Here is a 20,101-nt window from a genome sequence, read left to right as displayed (position 1 = left end):
AAATAGTAATAACATTTATAATAATTTATTTTATCATTGTTATTACAGTATACCATTGTTATTATTGTAGGTGCATTTAGTGCTCAAATCTCCGACAGCTCAACCGTGAGGTGGACGATTATTATTTTAGGAAAGTAAAAATGTATAAAACAATAGGCTACAGTGTGTAATTCTACACATCAAAACACAAGGAATAGTGGTTTTGTAATGTGTTAGGCTACAGGGCTGTTTTTAAGGAAGTGTAGATGTGGCTCATTTAGACAATATCCCTTGTTTTTGATGCCGATGGCTGCGTGGGTGGACGACCTCATGGGTTACGCACCCAACGCATATTATTTAGTGCAGGGTACTGGGCGGGGGCCGGCTAGTGGTGACTAGTTTACAGTTTGATGGTCTGCTCCAATAGAAGATGAGGATAGTGCCAACTTCCTGAAGAAGGGCCCCCGTCAAATGTAATGACAGTAAATAAATGAGTTATGGAAAAACCTGACAGGTATTAAAATGGAAAATGATATGTCTGCTTGGGTCCAGTGATCCCTAAACGATGAAATTAAAGAATGCAAAAACTGTACTCTGAAGCAGATAGCCTACTGTAAAATAGTCAAACACTTACGCTATTCTGTACTGACATTTTACTCAGCAAGGGAATCTAGCCTAATTAATTTCCAAGTTAAAAACATAACACAAGACTGATAAGCAAGGTCTGAGTTCAAACACAACACCTTCTCCTCCACAGCTTGATAGCTACCGCGGTAAATTGCCTACGATGAATGTACAAGAAAGCGAGATTGCTAAGTGTATGCTTGAAGAGTGACGCAGTTTGCCTGAATCCAGACATTGTTTGTTGGGCAGGTGTTCTAGATTGAAGAGAGGAAAAAATGGAGGGGAATTTTCATGCAGAGAAAGAAAGAGACAGAGAGGTCCCTACCGATGCTAGTGCTTTTTCATTGAGGGCCCCTGCTGGGACCCACCTGGGCAAGAGCCTTAGAAATATTCCAGAGCCAGACTAAGCTTAGGGGCTAGGGTATGCGAGCGTGTGTGGAAGTGAGACAGTTGGAGCATGATAAAGCCAGGTTTACAGACGGACAAGGTGACTTAAGGCTCAGAGGGAGAAAATATCATTCAAAAGTAGGACTCTATGTTTGAAGGAAATAAAAGTACATACATGGGGGAATATTCAAACTGGGATACTCCCTTTAGTTCTCCAAGTTCTCCTTCCGTGTGTTCTTCTAAAACATGCATGGGAAGAGCTCCAAAGGTGGTGGAAGCATGCAGGCGCCTTTCAAGCTCCTAATACATAATGTTACAGCAGTTTTGGATGGGAACCAGAATACACACTGGGCTCTGGAGAGCTTGCTGTCACATTTCATGGACTGTATACACCAGAAAACTACAAGTATGGTGTCCCTGTGAGTACATTGGACTCTCTTCATCTTGCTGTCCCATTTAATGGATTCATATATCTCTAAACACAAGAGTTCAACATGGTATGGTGTCCCAGTGCAGACATACCTTGCTTGCGGACATCCTCCACGGCAAGGATGAGCTCCTCCTTGAGATCGTGGCTGTTCTTGGCGATCTGCTCGCCCTTCTCCAGGAAGTTCTGCGTGGCCTGCTCCACGGACAGGGCCAGCACGTGGGCCTTCTTGGAGCGCCCCTTCTTCTTACTGCTGGGCCCTTTGTTGCTGGTATTCACCAGGGTGGTCACCTGACGGACGGAGAGGGAGAGGTTAGGACGGGTACTGATGCTGTTACGTAGGAAGAACGAAACGTGGTTCTTTATAAATGGCTCGGTTTTATTAGCTACAACTCTAACATCCTCACGTTCGTGAGCTAGCATAACAACACATGTTATCCAAGGTACGGTGGCTCCCGTAGCACATCTACAGTAAGTCGAAAGGAACAAAGTAACAGATGCCTAAAGGGTTGAGGGACTGAAAACTGTATGGATAACTAATACTTGTGTTAATGTTATAGAGCACTCTTATACAGCAACTGCTAGTTCATTGAGCTGTGGGATATGTTGCTGATTGATCCACCAACTGAAATGCAAGACAAGTCTTACAGTAATCTAAGCAGACCATAAAGGAGCATAAAACGTTGAAAGACATCTCGTATAGTTTGATTGCATTTCATCGCCTTTCATCCAGCCTATTCATACAACTAAAACACGTCTTCATAAGCATTTCAGGAGGGAAGCCATCATAAGTGATTGACAAAGCTAGAGTGTGCAGGAAAGGTGACATGCTTTCAAACGGGGACTCCTGTGTCTTTGAGCAGCATGACAATTAAATGAAACAAAAGTCCAAAATGTTCCCTTATTCCCTAATACAGTGCGTAGAGAATAGGGGGACATTAAGGATGCACACAAATAATCCAGTATGTTAGAAGGGTGATAAAACAGCTAAATTGTGTGAGCGATAAAAAGTAATATCGTTAAGTAATAAAATGAGTCCCAAATGTCACCCATAGTCCCTATATCTATTTTGCCTATTTTCCTTCCAGTTCTCTGCTGCTAATGACTGGAACGAACTGCAAAAATCACTGAAGCTGGAGACTCATATCTCTCTCACTAGCTTTAAGCACCAGCTGTCAGAACAGCTCACAGATCACTGCACCTGTACATAGCCCATCTGTAAATAGCCCATCCAACTACCTCATCCCCATACTGTTATTTATTTTGCTCCTTTGCACCCCAGTATCTCTACTTGCACACTCATCTTCTGCACATCCATCACTCCAGTGTTGAATTGCTATATTTGTAATTATGTCGCCACTATGGCCTATTTATTGCCTTACCTCCCTTATCCTACCTCATTTGCACACATTGTATATAGACTTTTTCTATTGTATTATTGACTGTATGTTTGTTTATTCCATGTGTAACTCTGTTGTTATATGTGTCGAACTGCTTTGCTTTATCTTGGCCAGGTCGCAGTTGTAAATGAGAAATTGTTCTCAACTAGCCTACCTGGTTAAATAAAGGTGAAATATATATATATATTTTTTAAATATCTACTGCTGTACTTTTTACCTGTTTGGAAAAACCGAAAAACTTATTGGATAGATTCAGGCAGTACCTCTCTGTTCTTGTGAAACTGTGTAGTCAATTAGAAACACCAGACTTGGTTTCAATGGTTCCCCAACATCATTGGATGTTGGTTCTCAAACTGCTACTCTACCAGTAAAGCCTGTTTGGAGTGAGACACAGAGTATTCAAGAGAAAATGCATCCTGAAGCACTAAATGTGCCCAGCTAAAGCACTAGAGGGTGAGGAAGTGAGCAATTTCCTTGTAAATGTGCTGCCGTCTGGGGCCTGCTTTGCCAAAACCTGCTTGGGGGTAAATCGAGGAGCAGGACTGAAAATCAAATTGGACCCTCCAGTTTGGCTCCAGGCAAGCATGAGGAGCGCCTACAAGCGTTCATTCAAGTCAACGCTACCACAAGTCCACTGAGAGGGGTTGTGGGGGTGTTTCTAGCTTTCTAGCCTCCGGGTTCTGCCTTTTGGTTTCGGTAATGGCGCCATGTCGCACAATTACTGTGCCGAAATGGAGACGAAATGAGCTGAGCTTCCCACACAGGGCGAGAGACAAGCTAACAGCCATCCAAGCAAACAGCTGTTGGGTGTCCCTACGTGTCAGCTAGCTTCTCATTAGCTCTGAGAGTGTAGTGGGGCTCGCTGTGGTTAAGCTGGGCCTGGCTTTGCCTCAGGACAACACTGCATACAATTTTCAGCTGCCAAATACTAGGAGTAAATTAAAACACAAAAAAATCTTAAGAGAGATGCTTTCAGGTTGGATTCATGCACCGAAAACAAATTAGGGAAACTAGGCCTCGAAAAAGCCAGAATTTCAGCAATGAAACCGCCGCTTTCAGTCTGCCATTGAAATGCTGAAGTTAGAGTCCTACAGGCGAGTTAACCTTTTACCAGTTTGATAGGATGGAACTGGAGAAATGTAACAACTCTTAGATGTATGGTGTGGATGCAAGAACTGACCATCCATGAGATCAAAATGAAACCCAGATTGCCCTTTTGCCCCTGAAGTTAGAAGCCTACAGGACAGTTCACTTTTGACCCATTTGAAGACAAAGTCAGGCAGACAAAGTAACAAGCAGGAATTATCAGCCTCTTCTTAAGTCCTAAAGTGAGCCATTTACTTGAAGACAATTTTTATACACTTAGAGTAATTTTACTCTAAAAGTAATATAGACAGAAGCTACAGTATTTGACGAGCATGAGGCTACATTTAAATCACCCAGCGCGAAGCGAAGACAAGCCCACCTGAGCAAACCCGGTACTCCGAAGACATGATTCGTTATTGGTTCCCTGCAAATGACTCATTAAACTCCATTAAAGGAGTTGCGGTAATTCCATTGTCTGTTGAGAAATGGAGTCAAAGCAGAACAGAAATGACCCTTGTGACGGCGGCCTCGGTCTCTCTCTGCCAGTGTTATTGAGGCAGGAAGTATTCAGAAAGGAGTCCAGTTGGGGTAGAAGGGAGGTACAGATAGAGGGAACAGGCAAGACACTACCGTCATTAATATTTTAGAGGTGTCTGTCACTTCCTGTCAACTGGGTGGGGACACATGCACGCAGGGGGTGCACGCACACACGCACGCACGCACGCACGCACGCACGCACACACACACACACACACACACACAATGCTTATACACACACTACTGATCATCACATCCCATGTGGATGTTATTGTGTTTCCTATGTGTACCATCATCATTCAGCTTTATTTATCAAAGTAAGTAACTGAAAGCAAACTCTAATGTCATCTGTACTGAACGATCTGATTGCTTCTTAATCCCATCATGGTACTTTCATTAGGCCTATTGTTATGAACTGCTCTGTTTGTGAAGACAATACAAACTGACGGCCAGATGGAGTTAGTTCAATATGTAGCGAGCAACATATTTCTGTTTCAAGACATGCTGCTTAGAGTTGAATACTTTATTGCTACTTACAGTTTTCTTTACAAATCGCTAGGACTCGTTTCTCAATACTTAGGTCACTTTTTCAAAAACCCTTCACACAGTGAACACAACAGCAGTCTATGTGGGCTAAACTGTGGATCGTTTTTCATTGCTTTGGCACAAAATGCATTCAATTGCTACATCTTTCAAATGTCATGAATTCTTTTCTCACTCAGACACGACTACCACCAAAACTCCATGTATCTACAGGCCAATTTGCACAGGTTTACATACTCTTTTCAGAACTGTTAAACTTAAGTTCAAAACCGAACATAACACAAAATTGAATAAGACAGCAATTTGCTACATTTCTACAGTAATACCGTATTGAAATATATTCCAAATCTAAAAAATTAAACACTTTCAAAACAATTAGACAGCTGATTCCCATTGCAGCTGAACACCTAGGCAGGTGTGAGTCTTTCAATTGCATTACCATCTATATTAAAGGGGACATGGTAGGAATAATGCTGTAGTGTAATGTAAACATGGACCCAGACAGAGATGGAGAAGTGGCTGACAGAGGAGTGACTGGGAGAGGGAGAGGAGTACGTATGCATGGTGGAAGGAGACAGAGGAAGATCAAGAGCTGTAGTCTCAGATGAGATTAGGGATACTATCATTTATCTTGTAATAAATAATGGTCTATCAATGAGAGTGGCTGGTCTGAGAGTGCAGACAAATCTGCAACGCTCAACAGTGGCATCTATAGTGAGACATTTTCGGCAAAACAACAGGTAAGATGTGCATTCTGCAAGGGCATCTAACTGAACTGCACATTACAGAAGGAAATTGAGCAAAACCTCCAAACCCACTTGTGTGTAATTGTTTTTGTATTTCTGCTTAGGACCCAACGGTTACCTCCCACAGGCAGGAGAGGTAGGATTTTCACTGCTGTGCAGGAAACTGCAATCGTTAAACGGTCATCAGAAACAATGGCATAAAACTCACAGAGATTCGGGACAGAGTGGTTTGCAGCCCATCCCAGGATGGTGTCACTTTTCCTCTCACTATGCTCTCCATTCCTCAACCCCATAAAGGAAGTATTTCCTCATGGAGGTGGAAGGTTTATGACCATGATCAAATGTCCCTCCAGGGCGCAATGAATGCTGGATGCCTGGACATATCTGCAGAAGATTGCCAGGGATGGACCAGGCATGCCAAAATATTCTTTCCTAGGTGTATTGCCCAAGATGACACAAAATGTGATGTGGATGAGAACCTGTGGCCAAATACAGAAGACAGAGTTGACTAGCATTGCTACTGTATCTGTATCGGTAGATGGTGTATATACAAATTATTGTATTTTCGAATCACTCAATGCCAAAAAAAAGACATAAAACCTAATGAAGCATATTGCATCATGTCTGATTCATTCCTGTAACTTGTTTTGTATATATATTATATATATTCTTGTTTTGTAAAGAAATGTTACACAAGAAAATATTGTCTAATGCTACCTGAAGTTAGTGTTTTTTAGGTCATTGTTTTATGAGTGACAAAGTGTGCTTGTTGGGTGACAACCTTCGCTAGTGTTATGGAAGAATAAGTCGATTTGAGACATGTATGAAGTGTTTTGGTAGTTTTAGTGCATTTTGGATGTGAAATGAACTGCTGTGCCAAGCTGAAAGTTGGTTAGGAGAACTGTGTGAAGAGCTTTGAAAAAGTGACTTAAGTATTGAGAAATGGGTTCTAGCGATTGTAAAATAACGGTAAATGTATCGTAGAGCACTGGGGAGATGTCTCAGATGACAGCAGGAGCAGTTCTACCCTGTCATTACAGACAATGGCACACACACACAGACACACACTCACAAAGTCAACTAACAGAATGACTCAGTGTGTGACTGCAGTAGTACCCTGCCATTGTCTGTGGGGAACATATTGCAGTGTAAATGATGAAAGGAACACAGTGAACTCCGGAGGGGGTACCGAACCAAAGAACCTAACATCAGTCAAGAACCTAATGCACACACACACACACACACACACACACACACACACCACACACACACACACACAAATGTACAATAACATCAGTCATACACACACATAACCTGTATAGCCCAGCCCCGGCGAGGCTCACTTAGCAAGAGAATGGCGAGCGTCAACTTGACAAATGCACAGTGGCGGTTTGTGAGGGAAGCTACAGTATTTTAAGAGAGCTAGTAGCATCTTAATCTGAAAGTACAGATGTAGGATCTTATTTTGACCTGTATTGTCGCAGCAACATAATTCTGCAGCAACATGAATCGACAGTTTAGTCCATAATGTTGCTTGATCAGTGGTTAGGCTATTAGCTGGTCAAAACTGAAGTCACATTGTCAAAACTCTTCACACAGTCAGCGAAACAGAAGTGTGTGGACCAAACTGTGAATCATTTTTCATTGCTTTCACACAAAATGCATTCAATGACCACATTCTCCGAAATCCATGAACTCTTTTCTCATTCATACTCCACCAAACGATATATACTGCTCAAAAAAATAAAGGGAACACTTAAACAACACAATGTAACTCCAAGTCAATCACACTTCTGTGAACTCAAACTGTCCACTTAGGAAGCAACACTGATTGACAATACATTTCACATGCTGTTGTGCAAATGGAATAGACAACAGGTGGAAATTATAGGCAATTAGCAAGACACCCCCAATAAAGGAGTGGTTCTGCAGGTGGGGACCACAGACCACTTCTCAGTTCCTATGCTTCCTGGCTGATGTTTTGGTCCCTTTTGAATGCTGGCGGTGCTTTCACTCTAGTGGTAGCATGAGATGGAGTCTACAACCCACACAAGTGGCTCAGGTAGTGCAGCTCATCCAGGATGGCACATCAATAGGAGCTGTGGCAAGAAGGTTTGCTGTGTCTGTCAGCGTAGTGTCCAGAGCATGGAGGCGCTACCAGGAGACAGGCGAGTACATCAGGAGACGTGGAGGAGGCCGTAGGAGGGTAACAACCCAGCAGCAGGACCGCTACCTCCGCCTTTGTGCAAGGAGGAGCACTGCCAGAGCCCTGCAAAATGACCTCCAGCAGGCCACAAATGTGCATGTGTCTGCTCAAACGGTCAGAAACAGACTCCATGAGGGTGGTATGAGGGTCCGACGTCCACAGGTGGGGGTTGTGCTTACAGCCCAACACCGTGCAGGACGTTTGGCATTTGCCAGAGAACACCAAGATTGGCAAATTCGCCACTGGCGCCCTGTGCTCTTCACAGATGAAAGCAGGTTCACTCTGAGCACATGTGACAGACGTGACAGTCTGGAGACGCCGTGGAGAACGTTCTGCTGCCTGCAACATCCTCCAGCATGACCAGTTTGGCGGTGGGTCAGTCATGGTGTGGGGTGGCATTTCTTTGGGGGGCCGCACAGCCCTCCATGTGCTCGCCAGAGGTAGCCTGACTGCCATTAGGTACCGAGATGAGATCCTCAAACCCCTTGTGAGACCATATGCTGGTGCGGTTGGCCCTGGGTTCCTCCTAATGCAAGACAATGCTAGACCTCATGTGGCATTGATGCTATGGACTGGCCCACCCATTCCCCAGACCTGAATCCAATTGAGCACATCTGGGACATCATGTCTCGCTCCATCCACCAACGCCACGTTGCACCACAGACTGTCCAGGAGTTGGCAGATGCTTTAGTCCAGGTCTGGGAGGAGATCCCTCAGGAGACCATCCGCCACCTCATCAGGAGCATGCCCAGGCGTTGTAGGGAGGTCATAGCCTTCCCTGTAGCTCAGTTGGTAGAGCATGGTGTTTGCAACACCAGGGTTGTGGGTTCGATTCCCACGGGGGGCCAGCACAGAAAAAAAATGTATGAAATGTATGCATTCACTACTGTAAGTCGCTCTGGATAAGAGCGTCTGCTAAATGACTAAAATGTAAAAAATGTAAATACAGGCACGTGGAGGCCACACACACTACTGAGCCTCATTTTGACTTGTTTTATGGACATTACATCAAAGTTGGATCAGCTTGTAGTGTGGTTTTCCACTTTAATTTTGAGTGTGACTCCAAATCCAGACCTCCATGGGTTGATAAATTGGATTTCCATTGATTATTTTTGTGTGATTTTGTTGTCAGCACATTCAACTATGTAAAGAAAAAAGTATTTAATATGATTATTTCATTCATTCAGATCTAGGATGTTTTATTTTAGTGTTCCCTTTATTTTTTTGAGCAGTGTATTTGCAGCACGTTTTCAAATGCTAACACACCGTTTCCAAAACTGTTAAAAACACATTCCAAACAGAATGATGGTAAATGTCTTGCATTTCTGCAGTAACCAGATTGAAACTTACAGAAAATCTCTGCAGAATATTTAATCATTCCAAACACAGCTGATTGCAATTTCAGCTGAAAGCCTACCCAAGCGTCCTATTTTTAGTCTCGTTACCAAACGGACAAAAGAGGACGGCTTCGGAATGATTTAGTTTGGAAACATGGATCAAGAAAGACAGGTTGGTGGGGAAAGAAGAGTGGCAGGGAGAGGGAGAATGCGTGGAGGACAAAGGAGAGGAAGACCAAGAGCGGTGGTCTCTGATGTGATAAGGGCCACAATTGTTGACCATGTTGTAAACCATGGTCTCTCTGCAGGAGGTAGAGGCAGAATATTATCAGACGCGCAGGAAATTGCCATTGTTGACATGGTAATTGGCAAAAATGCAATAAAACTGCGGGAAATTCGGGACAGAGTGCTGGCAGACAATATCACTTTTGGGTATGTGAATACGGTCAGCACAACAACAATTGCCAGAGTCCTAGAGAAACATAAAATAAGGATGAAGTAGTTGTACACTGTACCCTTTGAGAGAAACGGTGAACGTGTGAAAGAACTCCGGTATCAATATGTCCAGGTAAGATGTCTGTTCAATAACCAAACAGGGTACATACACAGCTATGCATAATGTAAAGTACTGGAAAACTGCACACACATTCATCTTTGTGGATGAAGCTGAATTCAACCTGGTAAAAACACGCCGCAGGGGAACAAATGCGATTGGACAGAGAGCAATTGTGGATGTCCCAGGCCAGAGAGGAGCTAACATCACAATGTGTGCAGCACTGTTCATTGATGGTTTGCTGTTACACAAACCACTCATTGGCCCATAAAATACAGAGAGGCTCATTTATTTTCCGGATGACCTGCATAATGGACTTATGCCAGCGGAGGAGAGCGGGGCAAGAAACTCCCCTACCTTCGTTGTTGTGTGGGATAATGTGGCATTCCACCACTCTGCTGCAGTCACAGACTGGTTTGCTGCACATCCCAGGAAGTCAGTACTATTCCTGCCTCCATACTCCCCCTTCCTAAACCCCATAGAGGAATCTCTCTCTGCGTGGAGGTGGAAGGTTTATGACTGGATGCCATGAATGCAGGGTGTGGAGACACTTCTCCTTAAGACTGCCAGGGTTGAATTAGACATTCCAGAAGATACTTTCCAAGATGCATCGCCAGAGAAGACATAAGGTGATGTTGATGAGAACTTGTGGCCAAATGCACCAGAGGGAGAACTTGAACCCAGACAGTACTCTACAGTATGAGTACGTATACTATACATGTTGATGAGAACTAGAACCCTCACAGTATTGTACAGTATGAGTGATTATACTATACATGTTGATGTGAACTAGAACCCTCACAGTACTGTACAGTATGAGTGATTATACTATACATGTTGATGAGAACTAGAACCCTCACAGTACTGTACAGTATGAGTGATTATTCTATACATGTTGATGAGAACTAGAACCCTCACAGTACTGTACAGTATGAGTGATTATACTATACATGTTGATGTGAACTAGAACCCTCACAGTACTGTACAGTATGAGTGATTATACTATACATGTTGATGAGAACTAGAACCCTCACAGTACTGTACAGTATGAGTGATTATTCTATACATGTTGATGAGAACTAGAACCCTCACAGTACTGTACAGTATGAGTGTGTATACTATACATGTTGATGAGAACTAGAACCCTCACAGTACTGTACAGTATGAGTGATTATACTATACATGTTGATGAGAACTAGAACCCTCACAGTACTGTACAGTATGAGTGATTATACTATACATGTTGATGAGAACTAGAACCCTCACAGTACTGTACAGTATGAGTGATTATTCTATACATGTTGATGAGAACTAGAACCCTCACAGTACTGTACAGTATGAGTGATTATTCTATACATGTTGATGAGAACTAGAACCCTCACAGTACTGTACAGTATGAGTGATTATACTATACATGTTGATGAGAACTAGAACCCTCACAGTACTGTACAGTATGAGTGATTATTCTATACATGTTGATGAGAACTAGAACCCTCACAGTACTGTACAGTATGAGTGATTATTCTATACATGTTGATGAGAACTAGAACCCTCACAGTACTGTACAGTATGAGTGATTATTCTATACATGTTGATGGTTTTATTGTTGTAATTATTATTGCAGCCCTGGAACTTTTTATTCTTCATAAGTAAATTACTATCTGCAAAGATATAGAAAAATAAAGGCTTTTGAAGCAAATTGCTGCATTTCTGATTAATTATTGTTACATATACTTTAGTACAGTCAATAAAGTGAAAAGATGTTATTCTTATTCTCTCATGAAATACTGATTTATGAGAAAGATCATTCAAACTTCAAAGAGAAAAGTTTGTCATTTATGTAATGCTCCCTGTTAGTGTTTTTAGGCCAGTGTGTTATGAGTGACAATGTATGCTTTCTGAGTGAGAGTTGTTGCCAGTGTTATGGTTCGAACAAGCTTATTTTGAGACATATATGAAGTGTTTTGGTGGTTTGAGTGAGTTTTGGAGGTGAGATTAACTGTTTGGCCAAGATGCATGTTGGTAATGCAGACTGTGTGAAGAGTTTTAAAAAAGTGGCTTCAGTATTGACCGATGCTTGTTAGCAATTGAAAAAAACTGTAATAGAACTGTGTTTTAGTGTGGGCTTTTAGTGACTCGCGAAGCTCATCTGCATTTCCTGTGGCGCAGAACAATTCTCAGGAACAAACAAGTCATCAAATTCAGATCCTACATCTGTGTGTTCCATGTAATTGCAGGGTCAGTCAGTGACTACTTATCCACTCTATCAGGGGCCCCTCAAAGAAAAGATAACAGATAGTGATGAAGTAATGCCTCTGCCTGTCAATGACTATCACATCTATATGAGATTTGAAACAATATGAAGGTAAATAGTGTCATTTGCTGGAGACGTCTAACTGCCACCTTCTACATTTCTGAGGGAATGGACATAAGAATATGTGTGTGCGTGTGTGCACCTGCGTGCATGCGGGTGGGTGTGTGTGGTGTGTGTGTGTGTGTATACATGCTTGCTGGTGGGTGGGTGAATGTGTGCATGCATTTGTGGGTGTACCAGTGGAGACTCCTCAGAGGAGGAAGGGGAGGACCATCCTCCTCAGTGAATTTTTTTCTTCTTTTTAGATAAAACTATTCTAAATATATTCACGTCACCAAATAATTGATTAAAACACACTGTTTTGCAATGAAGATCTATAGTAGCCTCAGCAGCACTATGTAGGGTAGCACCATGGTGTAGTCGGAGGACAGCTAGCTTCCGTCCTCCTCTTGGTACATTGACTTCAATACAAAAACCAGGAGGCTCAAGGTTCTCACCCCCTTCCATAGACAGCAATTATGACAACTTCCGGAGGAAGTCCTCCAACCTATCAGAGCTCTTGCAGCATGAACTGACATGTTGTCCACCCAATCAAAGGATCAGAGAATGAATCAAGTACTGAAAGCATAAGCTACAGCTAGCTAGTACTGCAGTGCATAAAATGTGGTGAGCAGTTGACTCAAAGAGAGAGAAAGACAATAGTGGAACAATTTTCAACAATTTAATTTCTTCAAAAATGAAGGAGAACAGGAGAGAGAGATTTTTTTTCACTTTCAGTTTCACTTACTTAGCTAGCAAATGCAGCTGGCTAGTTTAGTTACTCAAACACCCGGCTCAAACAGAGGGATGCTATGTCAGCTAACTGGCTATGACTATCCAATACAACACTGGAACTCTTCCAAGTCAAGGTAAGCTTTTGGTTTAACTAATTTATTGCCACCGTGGCCTGCCAGTGTAACTGCTTACTGACTATACACTGTAACGTTACTGCATGATTGTAGCAGGTTGACTAGGTTGACACATTAGTTCTATTAGCTATGTTGACTAGGACGTTACTTTAGCTAATATAGAGACAATGATGTAGTCTGTGCATAGCGGTTATGACATGGTTTGACTTGGAAAGGTTTTTTTGCCTGGTCACATGCAGCTGATGTGTTGTTCATTTAAGTCCACAAATGAAGGGAAAAGGTGAGAGGAGGAGAGTGCATAGAGGCTAGAATAAATACAATGTGACTGCTATGAAAGTGAACTGTGTTTATGCATGATTAGGGGTGTATTTATTCCCCCCGATTCTGTTGAAAAACATTTCTTAAACGTAAGCAAACAAAACAGGGATAAAAATACCTCAATTTATCAAATAGAAACTCTCGCTTGCAACTGATGGATTAATGATTACACCCTAGATAAACTAGACGCAGGCAAGAGTGTGCAAGGCGGTGTTGAATGTGTCACTGTCTGTCCATGAGTCACTGTCTGTCATCTCAAATGTTTCTCTCGACCTGTGTGCACCTACGTTGTAAACTTTCATTCATAGGCTAGGTTTTAGCAAACCTCATGATGGGTATAGGGAAAATTAGTGTATCACATAGTAGCATAAACCTATCGATATTGAACTGGGTGAATGGAATAAGAATGACAGTCATCCAACATGATGTAACAGAAATATGGCCATGCTCATGAAAAAAAAAGAATAGTCCTCCTTCATCATCAAAGGCGCTGACCGCCACTGGTGTATACACGTGTGTGGGTGTGTGCGCACTCACGTGTCCATGTGTTTGTGTGTGTTATGCACAGAAGCATAAACAGAGTGAAATTGTGTTTAAAATAGGCTGTGTTTAAATGTGGATGAGGAAGGATTAATTTGCTCCAGCCTTCCATCCTGAGTGGGTACTGCGGTTAGTATGAAATATACATCAAGCTTTTAGAACTCACAGTTACCTAATAGAGACCTCCATCATTACTCATGGGAAAACTATACTTCTAAACTGTGGCTATACATTTTTCTATATATTACTACACGCAATGGTAATGAATAAATGAACACATAACGAAGGGCAAACAAATAAGTCCGACCCCAGCCAAATCATCTCCTTGTGCTCCCTTGATGAGGCTGCAAGAATCTTTGTTTAACCCTGAGATATAGACGAGGTGATACAACAAATCCAGATCTCAGTCCCTGATGGCTTCCTAACGCCCCCTGAAGAAACATATTCATGCAACGAAACAGGCGGGAAGAAATGTGAAGGGTAATCAAAAGGTAAAGAAATTCAATAAAGACAGATAAAAAGAATAGTTTGACAATAAAGCTGTGCACCTGCAGTGTTACTTATTTTTATTTTACCTTTATTTAACTAGGCAAGTCAGTTAAGAACAAATTCTTATTTTCAATGACGGCCTTGGATTTTTACCTTGCCGGCTCGGGGGATTCGATCTTGCAACCTTTCGACTTCTAGTCCAACGCTCTAACCACTAGGCTACCTGGCACTGCATCCTTCCATATTTCCTTTGGCTTGGGAGATAAACAGGAAGGGTATCTGGCTAGACCCCTGCACATTAAAACAACATCACATGTATGGTTGCGGGATTTCCAATAGGGCTGGGCAATATGGCCTAAAAATCACATCAACATGTTTTCAAACTTATGGACGATTTACGATATATACCTCGATTTAACAAAAAAATATTTTCTCTAAATAAGCTTTGTTGTACAATTAAAGGTAAAATACATTGCATTTCAAACAGTCAGAAATCTAATGAATTCAGGGTGTGTCAAATTAGGCTAAATACAGTATAAGCCCCACTAATAATGACCTTATTTTATTAAAAGACTTTAACCTGCTTTTTTTCAATAATCACTGATCTGGCTTTGAAGTCTCTCAATGAAAATGCCCTTTTTGTTACAAATTTAACCGGAACCGTGCATAATGCACATTCACTAAAAATGACCAAGTTGAAGCATCTTGCAGAACAATCTGGCCTTAAATGACCATGCACTCTTATAATCTCCACCCGGCACAGCCAGAAGAGGACAGGCCACCCCTGGTTCCTCTCTAGGTTTCTTTCTAGGATCCTGCTTTTCTAGGGAGTTTTTCCTAGCCACCGTGCCTCTACATCTGCATTGCTTGCTGTTTGGGATTTTAGGCTAGCTTTCTGTATAGCAGATGTAAAAAGGGCTTTGTAAATACATTTGGTTGATTGATTCTTGTAGCAGGTATTATTATAGAAAATGAACACAGGTCTCATAAATAATCTCACAAGCCCACGTGCTAGTGAGTAGCCAGCTAATCTTTATATTTCAAGTTTAGCCAACTTGGATCTATTTGCTAGCTTGAAGAGTTGAATTGTTATGAACACGTCCTCCTACTGCTAACAGCATGTTAGCCTGTCCACTTTGCTCAGATGTTGAAATCAAGTGGCTTACCTTACTTCTCAGAATGAGACTGAGTTGCTGATTGCACATTTATAAAACACAGACTAAACAGCTACTATAACAGTGTTTGGCTAAAATGCTGCTAGCTTACTTTTCCAGAATTAATGTTCATTGATACTCCTGTTTTAGTAGTGTCTGCTCTGCACACAATTTGATTAGTGGAGACATAAAAAAGGGTATCGTTAGACAGATTAACTTCTCAATGTGTTTCGGTGTCCATATGACCGTTTCTGTTGGATCAAACCTCTAATGCAAATAGCGATTTCAAACCACTTGTCAGAGAGGAAGAAGTTATCTCTCAACTTTGTTGGTGTGAGTGGCAGGGGGGTTGGTGTGTGAGTAAACAGAGAGGAAGAGGCCAAGAGAGAGGTTTCACTCGCCATAATCTGTCCAAAATAAGCCCAATGTGTTTCTATGGGCTTATTTTGGACCTTAGCTTGACGCCTGACTTCCCAACTTTGGGACAATGAGTCCCATTGTTAGGGCGGAGTCATGAGTATCTGGTCATTATATTCAGATATATGGTGTAAATGGGGAGGTGCACACAGCATAGAAGGAGCGAAGGAAACAAGGCCAAATAGACAACATGAGAACAAGCAGATTTGATTATTGCGATACAGGCATTTGGAATACCACGCAAAAATATTTGAATTAATCGAATGAATTCGATACATCGTCCAGCCATAATTTCCACGAAAAAACTATCTGAGAAAAGCGAGAGAGAGCGAGAGAGAGCAAGAGAGCGAGAGTAAATGAGTGAGAGAGACAGATAGAGAGGGAGAGAAATAGAGGGAGAGAGTGATAGGGAGAGAGACACACAGAGAGAGAGTGAAAGACAGAGGGAGAGAGGAAGAATCCTCTACCTTATTTATATATGACAGTGGAGAAGAGAGGTTATATCCCAGCTGTGTAATGAATATCCTGTTTAATCAGCTTCTTGATATGCCAAACCTGTCAAGCGGATGGATTATTTTGGCAAAGGAGAAATACTCACAAACAGGGTTGTAAAGAAATGTGGGCAAGAAATTTGAGAGAAATAAGCTTTTTGTGCGTATGGAAGATTACGGGGATTTTTTTTATCTTATGAAACATGGGACCAACACTTTACATGTTTGGTTTTTATTTTTGTTTAGTGTAGATATATTCTAATCTGTGGTATCATTGCAAAACACACATGCACGCACGCACGCACTCACCCACCCACACACTTTCGAGCTTTCAGTCCTATATATTTATATATTATAAAATCAAGATGTAGGAAGCGTGAAAAGCACCTGTTTCATCTACTTTGGCTGACTCGGAAAAAAGAAAATAAACCAAAGTTTTAAGGCAAGTTAAGAAACTCTGACCAAAAAAAAATGATGTTTCTGGAAGTATATTACCTAGTGTGTGTGTTCTGCCAGCTGTCCACGACTGCGCATTTTTACCATCCGCCAGACGGCAACGTCATTTAGACTGTCAACATAATGCGTCAAAACGGTGCCGTTTTACACTGATGAGACAAGATGTGGAAATCGGATTTAACAAACAGTCCCGCAGGAACAAACATCGCTGAGTAAGACAGATGATTTCCCTCTTCCTTTTTCTCTCTAAAGCTGAGGGACATTTCATTTCACGTCCCTTAGACAACGCAGCCTTTTCCAGCGGCCTCAGAGGCTTCCTGGCTTACTCACTGTCACTTCAGACTTAGTCTGCGACTCACTCAACTGGCACCCTATTCTCTACATAGTGCATTACTTTTGGCCAGGAACCATAGGGCTAAAAGGTCTGCGCCCCGATGGGCACTGGTCAAAAGTAGTGCACTATATAGGGAATAGGGTGCCATGTGGAATTTTTCTGCTGCTTGTGTCCTGAACTGCGGAGAAACAACTTCTGTAATATCACTGGGATGAACTAATGTTTTGGAAAGGGTCAGTTACACAGCCTGCGCAACAGTATAACAAACAGCTGTGGATACAAACTGCTAAATCTCTCAACCCAGATATTTGCCAACGGAGGAGTTTAACTTGAACTACCTGACGGTCTAAGGCTGCGTCCCAAAGTCCCTATATAGTGCACAAACACACACACACATATAAACAGAAGGACATATGAGCAGACTTGGAGCCACAACAGGAGTAGAGGTCAACCGATTAATCAGCATCATTTGAGTCAATTGGAGGTGTACCTGTGGATGCATTTCAAGGCCTATCTTCAAACTCAGAACCTCTTTGCTTGACATCATGGGAAAATCAAAAGAAATCAGCCAAGACCTCAGAAAAAAAATTGTACACCTCCACAAGTCCGGTTCATCCTTGGGAGCAATTTCCAAACGCCTGAAGGTACCACGTTCATCTGTACAAACAATAGTAGGCAAGTATAAATACCATGGGACCACGCAACTGTCATACCGCTCAGGAAGGAGACACGTTCTGTCTCGTAGATATGAATGTACTTTGGTGCAAAAAGTGCAAATCAATCCCAGAACAACAGCAAAGGACATGGTGAAGATGCTGGCGGAAACAGGCACAAAAGTATCTATATCCACAGTAAAACGAGTCCTATATCAACATAACCTACACCCAAAGAAGGGCACTGCATTCATCCACCTCTGGCCTGCTCGCCTCCCTACCTCTGCGGAAGCATAGTTCCCGCTCAGCCCAGTCAAAACTGTTCGCTGCTCTGGCACCCCAATGGTGGAACAAGCTCCCTCACGACGCCAGGACAGCGGAGTCAATCACCACCTTCCGGAGACACCTGAAACCCCACCCCTTTAAGGAATACCTGGGATAGGATTAAGTAATCCTTCTAACCCCCCCCCCCCCCCCAAAAAAAGATATAGATGTACTATTGTAAAGTGGTTGTTCCACTGGATATCATAAGGTGAATGCACCAATTTGTAAGTCGCTCTGGATAAGAGCGTCTGCTAAATGACGTAAATGTAAATGTAATAACCTGAAAGGCCGCTCAGCAAGGAAGAAGCCACTGCTCCAAAACTGCCATAAAAAAGCCAGACTACGGTTTGCAACTGCACATGGGGACAAAGATCGTACTTTTTGGAAAATATCCTCTGGTCTGATGAAACAAAAATAGAACTGTTTGGCAATAATGACCATCGTTATGTTTGGAGGAAAAAACGGGGAGGCTTGCAAGCCGAAGAACACCATCCCAACAGTGAAGCACGGGGGTGGCAGCATCATGTTGTGGGGGTGCTTTGCTGCAGGAAGGACTGGTGCACTTTGCAAAATAGATGGCATCATGAGGGAGGAAAATTATGTGGATATATTGAAGCAACATCTCAAGACATCAGTCAGGAAGTTAAAGCTTGGTCGCAAATGGTTCTTCAAAATGGACAATGACCCCAAGCATACTTCCAAAGTTGTGGTAAAATGGCTAAAGGACAACAAAGTCAAGGTACTGGAGTGGCCATCACAAAGCCCTGACCTCAATCCTACAGAAAATTTGTGGGCAGAACTGAAAAAGCATGTGCGAGCAAGGAGGTCTAGAAACCTGGACTCAGTTACACCAGCTCTGTCAGGAGGAATAGGCCAAAATTCACCCAACTTATTGTGGGAAGCTTGTGGAAGGCTACCTGAAATATTTGACCGAAGTTAAACAATTTAAAGGCAATGCTACCAAATACTAATTGAGTGTATGTAAACTTCTGACCCACTGGGAATGTGATGAAAGAAATAAAAGCTGAAATAAATCATTCTCTCTACGATTATTCTGACATTTCACATTCTTAAAATAAAGTGGTGATCCTAACTGACCTAAGACAGGGAATTTTTACTAGGATTAAATGTCAGGAATTGTGAAAAACTGAGTTTAAATGTATTTGGCTAAGGTGTATGTAAACCGACTTCAACTGTACCTAACCATAAACATCAATGCCTTTCTTAAAATAAATACACAGAAGTAATTTTTTTAAACCTGCATATTTAGTTAAAAGAAATTCATGTTACCAGGCAATATTAACTAGAGAAATTGTGTCACTTCACTTGCGTTCATTGCACTCAGAGTCAGGGTATATGCAACAGTTTGGGCCGCCTGGCTCGTTGCAAACTAATTTGCCAGAATTGTATATAATTATAACATAACATTGAAGGTTGTGCAATGTAACAATAATATTTAGACTTAGGGTTGCCGCCCATTCGATAAAATACGGAACAGTTCCGTATTGAAAGAATAAACGTTTTGTTTTTTCGAAATGATAGTTTCCCGGATTTGACCATATTAATGACCAAAGGCTCGTATTTCTGTGTTTATTATATTATAATTAATTCTATGATTTGATAGAGCAGTCTGACTGAGTGGTGGTAGGCAGCAGCAGGCTCGTAAGCAGTTTTTCAAACTTTACTGTATTTGCCAGCAGCTCTTAGCAATGCTTGAATCACAACGCTGTTCATGACTTCAAGCTTATCAACTCCTGAGATTAGGCTGGCAATACTAAAGTGCCTATTAGAACATCCAATAGTCAAAGGTATATGAAATACAAATGGTATAGAGAGAAATAGTCATCGCGTCATAATTCCTATAATAACTACAACCTC

At 42.0% G+C, this 20,101-nt stretch overlaps 1 protein-coding gene across 1 annotated transcript in view; it reads right to left on the bottom strand.

Moving 5' to 3' along the window:
- The window catches only part of LOC106609934 (catenin alpha-2), a 767,831-nt gene that overhangs the window by 624,968 nt on the left and 122,762 nt on the right, over positions 1-20,101 (bottom strand). Inside the window, exon 3 of the mRNA XM_045722643.2 lies at positions 1,513-1,708. Within this exon, the coding sequence (XP_045578599.1) occupies positions 1,513-1,708 (196 nt within the window). The remainder of the gene's footprint in view (positions 1-1,512; positions 1,709-20,101) is intronic.

The sequence above is a fragment of the Salmo salar genome, chromosome 08, assembly GCF_965601325.2.
Source record: "Salmo salar chromosome 08, fSalSal1, whole genome shotgun sequence".
Classification (NCBI taxonomy): domain Eukaryota; kingdom Metazoa; phylum Chordata; class Actinopteri; order Salmoniformes; family Salmonidae; genus Salmo; species Salmo salar.
The sequence above is the reverse complement of the archived record's forward strand: the minus strand, read 5'-3'. Positions and strand labels throughout refer to the sequence as shown.